We start from the raw sequence: 6,133 nt of genomic DNA, 5'->3' as shown, positions 1-6,133 counted from the left end.
TTTTTTTTTTTTTTTTTTTTTTTTGCCAAGCAGGATCTATTATTGGATGATTTGAGTTTATCAGTTCTCTCAATTTTTTTCTTTATTTCCCTCAAATTTTTAATACATTAAAGACGTCATCAGTGGCCCCACTTATTGTCATATACTTGCACTCTCGTTCTTTTACTTCTGTTATTAAAATATTTTATTCATCATATTTTTGAACTAGTTCTAATTCTTCCCTGGCATGCAGCGTGTATAATTTCTCAGTAAGGTACACCTAATCACGTATTAATATAACTGTTATTATGCGTGAGAGTCCAAATTATTAAATAATTGATTGTCCTCTCCGATCCAAAAATAAAGAAATTGTTTGGTATAACAAAACGATTTCCATAAAGAATAGTTTGTGGCACCCATTTAGTGAATTAATGGGCAACATGTCATCCAAGACTACCATATATGATGAAAGAAGCCATGATATGAGACATGTTGTTCAGCTCATCGGCTTCCCCTTCTTTATTCTTCACCAAAAAAAAAAGTCATACTAAGTCAATAAAGGCCACATGAGTCGCAAGTAAATAAGTTAATAGTAAGAATGTGGGATGGGTTTTGTTTTTCTTTATATAAAAGTACTCCTCTAGTCTTTAATGTTGGATCTAATCAAGCAGTTAATATTGGTCCTATATGTAAAACCTATTTCACATGTTTATCAATTTTTTTTAAGATTAACAATAATCAAGTAGGGAAGGGATGAAGAGAATTGAGAAAATTGCTTAAGTGTAATATTAGCTAATTTAATTAACATTCTTAATCTTCTCAAATTAGTTAATTAGATCTTACATTAAGAATTAGAAAATAATTTTAAATGCTTATGGCGTTTTTCATACAGCCGAGATTGTGAATGTGTGTAACTGTGCATATTGATTCTAGCTTTTTAAAAAATAACTCAAAGTTGCTTTATTTATTTTTCATCCGACTGAATAAGTTGATGTGTTTGACTTTTTATCAGGTCTTTTGTTTGTTGTAAAGCTCAAATTATCATCGTGCAAAGTTGTGAGTTGGGACTCTTACAATTATACTCATTAATAAACTCCTCCGGTCCTAATTATAGACCCATTGACTTATTTGAGGAGATTAAGGAAGTAGTTAAATTGGTTTTTATAATAAATAAGTGTTGTCATTCCTAAAATATCCTGTTAATTAAGTACATTGGCTAAAACTATCATTATTAGAAGGATTATCTTGGAAAAAAAGCATAAATATAAGAGATAAAATGGATTGGGTCTTATAATTAAGACCAATAAAAAGTCAAATTGGTCTTATAATAAGACCGGAGGAGTAGTAACATTTTCATTCCTTTAATCCATGAGAAGTAACGTCATGATCACATTTGTTATTAGGAAGGCATTGACCGTTGACCCTTTTTTTGGGGGATCTCAGATTGCCTTTTTTTTTTTTTTTTGCAACTTTGGGTAAACATGTGGAAGTGCACATGGTTCAGGAATATGCACGCATACAAAACCAATTAAAAAACATGTCGTAGGATTATTTCTTGGTCTCAAACTATCATTTCTCCAATGAGAATCTGAAGATCACTGTATAGATTTAGGAAGAACGATCAAACAATTAACCACATAAATTTGATGTTACTTGGGATACGTTGCTCGAGTCTTTTATTATTATTATTATTATTATTATTATTATTATTATTTCTACAAGTTTTTTTATTTATTTTTTATTTGGTGAAGAGTCTTTATTTATTATTGCCTCCAATGATATAGACATCGCAACTGACTTCTTTATTTTTTAACAAATCGGGCCAAAACACATATCCTTCCAAATATTTATTGGTTAGGTGCGGAGATCGTAGAGGGATGAGCAAATAGTAATAAATGTTTTGGCAATACTATATAGGAACGGATTTGATTCCAAATTCCAAAATGATCCCCCCTGCGCTGGACCATTTGATTAACATTAGGTTATATGCATATATTTCCCAAGTCTCACATCAGCAATTTGATGATATTATAAACATGGATCAAGCAACCAGTACTCTTAAATCAAATACACCATCCAAAATTTGGGATCCAATTCTCTGCATCTTCTGTGTCAAATGATAAGTCAGCTCCATATATTGCTCGAGATCTCTCGTAGAAAAAATCTTTTTGTTCAAAGCTTGTAAACTTCATCATCTTGTAAATTTGTTAGCCACAGTTATATAATCGTTCAATATTTACGCAGAAACACACAGCTTGATCCAGATCTAAGAAATTACACAACAAATATCATCTTTGCCGTCAAATAAAAACATGATCTGGAAGAATTTTACTGAAATGAGTCAATAATGCGATGCTAATCTGAAAAATTATACTCTTGCCATGATTTTATCAAAAATCAGACAACAAAGAACATAATATATATACCTAGTCTTCTTTTAAACCAAGGGTTGTCGCAACGCTGATTGACACTCATGGGAAATAATGCAGATCTTTCCACATCATGAACAAGCAATCTATTGTGCTCAACAGAACAAAAGGTCATAAATTAAACTAAAAGAAAACAGCCTCCTCCTAGTTATGAATAAACGCTCTTCAGACTACACGATGCGCCCTGAGAATCTGCAACAAGGAAAATCAAAATGCAAAATAAGAACAAGACAACATAAATTATTGATGAAGTAATTAAGATAAAATGGCACGCAACCACGTCACTAGCCATGCGGTTTAAGAGCGAACACTGAAAGTAACTACCAACAGTAAACCGAACAGCAATATAAAGGTGCACGCCAGACAAAAAGATGACATTGACCATGGTACCTAGTGGGCATATGAATAAAATACTATCTCCAGTCCTCAATATAAGAGCTTGTTTGACTTTTATTCTGGTCTCAAATATAAGATCCCAATCTACTTTGTCTCTTATACTACCTCCGGTCCTTAATATAAGACCCTGTTTGACTTTTATTTTGATCCTAAATATAAGACCCCAATCCACTTTGTCTCTCATATTTATGCATTTTTTCCAAGATAATCCTTCTAATAATTGCAGTCCTAGCTAATATAGTTGATTAGTAAGGATATCTTAGGAACGGCAACACCTATTTATTACAAATAACTAACTTAACTTCTTTCCTTAATCTCCTCAAATTAGTCAACTGGGTCTTATAATTAGGACCGGAGGTAGTATTTATCTATTTTTCCCCAAGATAATCCTTGTAATAATAATAATTCTAGCTAATACACTTGATTAGTAAGACTATTTTAGGAAAAATAATACTAATTTATTACAAATAACTAATTTAACTAATTTTTTTAATTTACTCAAATTAGTCAACTAGTTCTTATATTAAAGACTGGAGGTAGTATATTACAAAATTTATAACTTATAATAAGCTGCATTAATCACCAAGTGTTTCTGGTTTAAAAGAAATATTTGTGCAAAAAAGAAAGAGAGCTCAAAATGAAGATCTATGGCAGAAATTCACAACCCTACCATCGTCTTGGCTTGAAGAGAAGCCATGCATGCGTATTGCAAATATCTTATTATTGGGGGGGAAAAAAGCTTATGATTGAGCAGTAACAATGATTAGAACTTCCCATAGTGAAACTTCCAGACCATGGGAAACAAACAAATGGCAGAGCGTATGAAAATAAGTTACCCATAAGTATGAAAGTCATGGCAATGAACAACTCAATTTGAAGTGTCAAAGTTATAGAAGCAACCTACAACATGAGCTCAAGTTCTACCGACGCAATCTCACAACACCATCTTCACATAAGGAAGATTGCTATGATTTGACTTTACATTCAACACTTAGCAGCAGTTGATCTAGTCAGCATCTCTCAACGCAAATGTAAAGATTATGCTATATTACCAATCATTTCCATAAGTGTAAAAAGAACAAAAAGAACTGAACATGTCAAAGAAGAACACACGAGTATCAATAAAACGGAATAATTACCTCAAATGTTGCTTGGATACATGAAGACTCTTACCCTTGCTCCCTGCACATAGATTAATTTTCAATTTTCAAATGACTCAGAAAGCCTCAGCCAAAGCTATGTAAAAGTGTTCATCAATTCTATTTCACAACAATCACCATAGATTTGGGCGGCAAATTTGACTTGAATTTGGCACGGACAATCCCACTGTTACCATGAGGGCGGGTAACCTTCCCCCAAATGCAGCGGTAGTGGCTTCCGTTCTTCTTCACCTTGGCCTTGTAAATGTATGCCATGCGCTTGCCACTGTACCATGCAACCTCTTCCTTGGAGTTCACTCCCTCAATCTGGATAAGTGATGTATTTGGGTATTGGTTTGACTTGGACCTGGACAACATTATCAAATTATCAGCTTAAAAAACAAAAATCCAAACTAATCAATATCCACTGAACCAAATCTTTCACTGGATACTCTTAAGGAAATCTTCAATGTAATAAAACGCATTATACGAGGGGGGAAAAATGACAATTTAGTTTGAGAAGAGTAAAATACCTCTTGTATCCAAGGATTGACCCTCGAACATAGAGTCTGGTATAAAAGGAAAAACAATCAAAACATTAGCATCAGGAAAAATGAAAACAAATAAGAAAGTTCAGACCAAGAACATAATATGCATAAATAAATCTGTGAAATAGTCAAGCTCCTATGTATACCCAGAAATAATCAAACACGCAATTATGCAACCTTATAAGCTGCAAACTTGCAATATATACCACGAAAGCTTGTTCTTTCCAGTTATTGTTAATATAATACCAAGGTCTAAATAAATGTGTGTATATTTTTATTCCACTTTATTTAAACAAATGGATACCAAATTGTAAACATATATGCAATTTTATATACCAAATGATGCATTTCCCATAAGAATAATCCAACAGATCAAATTTCTGTAAACATCATCAAATGGTTCTATCATCAGCTGCTAATTTCTGTAAAAAGGCCTAATTAAAGTTAATCGACTTCTATACTTGGCCACAATGATGCAAGAGCTTACAAACCAATGCAAAATAAGTACATAACGTTCAAAGCAATATCTGTGAATCATCTGTAATGATGTCTCCACGTAACGGAAAAACAGAACCCGAGAACTGCACACGCAACGTACTACTATAATCAACATAAGGTAAAACCAAGTGGAGAGCTAACGGCCGCAGCTCATAAGACCAAATTCACTCAAAAATGAATCTTTATGAGCAACCCGTAGAACTGAGCTGCAGCAGCTATGGTTTAAGACTCAGGTAAAAGGAGATTAGTAATTAGATCACACACCTAACTCGCTCTCCTTGGCGTCCCTTCACCATCTTCGGCTGGTTGGCTACGCTCCCCAGTTGATGTAGAAGCGGAGATCGGCGGAGAGCTGGGGATCGAGGGTTTTTATCAAACGGAGAGTTTAAAGCACAGGTTGTTTTCATAACTGGGCTCTCGTCTATTTGGGCTTCGGTCCACTTCTCTGTTTTTAGGGCCCATTAATCCAGCTTGGTAATGCAATTTGGATTAACTTTAATTAGGCCTTTTTATAATCTTCCCCCCCTCCCCCAAAAGCTAACGTGTTTAAACGGATCAAATGAAGTTTGATGAATGACTTGTGCTTTAAGATTTTTATTTCATTCACGTATCAATATATAAATGGGTGACAATTTCCCCTCTTTGATGCTTTACCATGTTCTTAATGGCACATTTGGCTTACGAGATTTCAAAAAAGAAAGGTACATAAAAAGTAAACTAATGTAATTATTCAGGGCAAAAAAAAGGCAATGTAATATTAAAAATCTTATAACAAATAAGTATCATAAACCTTTTTTTTTTAAATATTAAAAGCTGCTTGCTTGGTTGTGAGATTTTTTTTTTTAATTATTTTTTTCAAGACAGTGGTCTTCTAAAAAGAGATTAAATTAGTATTCCTCACACTCATCCCGCACATCCTCCCAGACGTGGTTCATGCAATGATGTGCTTATTTGGAGACATTTATATAAGCATTTATAAACACATTTTATGTAAATCAAAATAAAAAATTTTTATACGTTGTATTTGGTAAATCACAACTAAAATACAGTTTATAAGTTATTTCACAGATGATCGATTGTGTGAAAATTTGAAATGGCGCGATAACAAAATTAACAAGAAAGAAAATATTTGCCCCGTTCAGGC

At 33.3% G+C, this 6,133-nt stretch overlaps 1 protein-coding gene across 1 annotated transcript; it reads right to left on the bottom strand.

Moving 5' to 3' along the window:
- Positions 1-2,267: 2,267 nt before the first annotated feature.
- LOC114736136 (60S ribosomal protein L35a-1) lies at positions 2,268-5,341 on the bottom strand. Its single transcript, XM_028923912.1, has 5 exons — positions 5,254-5,341; positions 4,477-4,512; positions 4,082-4,310; positions 3,944-3,986; positions 2,268-2,600 (listed from the first exon to the last, which is right to left on the bottom strand). Exons 1-4 carry the CDS (start codon positions 5,283-5,285, stop codon positions 3,945-3,947), a joined length of 339 nt encoding a protein of 112 aa, XP_028779745.1. The 5' UTR covers positions 5,286-5,341; the 3' UTR covers positions 2,268-2,600; position 3,944.
- Between the last annotated feature and the right edge of the window lie 792 nt (positions 5,342-6,133).

The sequence above is a fragment of the Neltuma alba genome, unplaced genomic scaffold (genome assembly GCF_004799145.2).
Source record: "Neltuma alba isolate B1F8T4 unplaced genomic scaffold, ASM479914v2 tig00013313_pilon, whole genome shotgun sequence".
Classification (NCBI taxonomy): domain Eukaryota; kingdom Viridiplantae; phylum Streptophyta; class Magnoliopsida; order Fabales; family Fabaceae; genus Neltuma; species Neltuma alba.
This window is presented reverse-complemented; position numbering and strand designations above follow the sequence as displayed.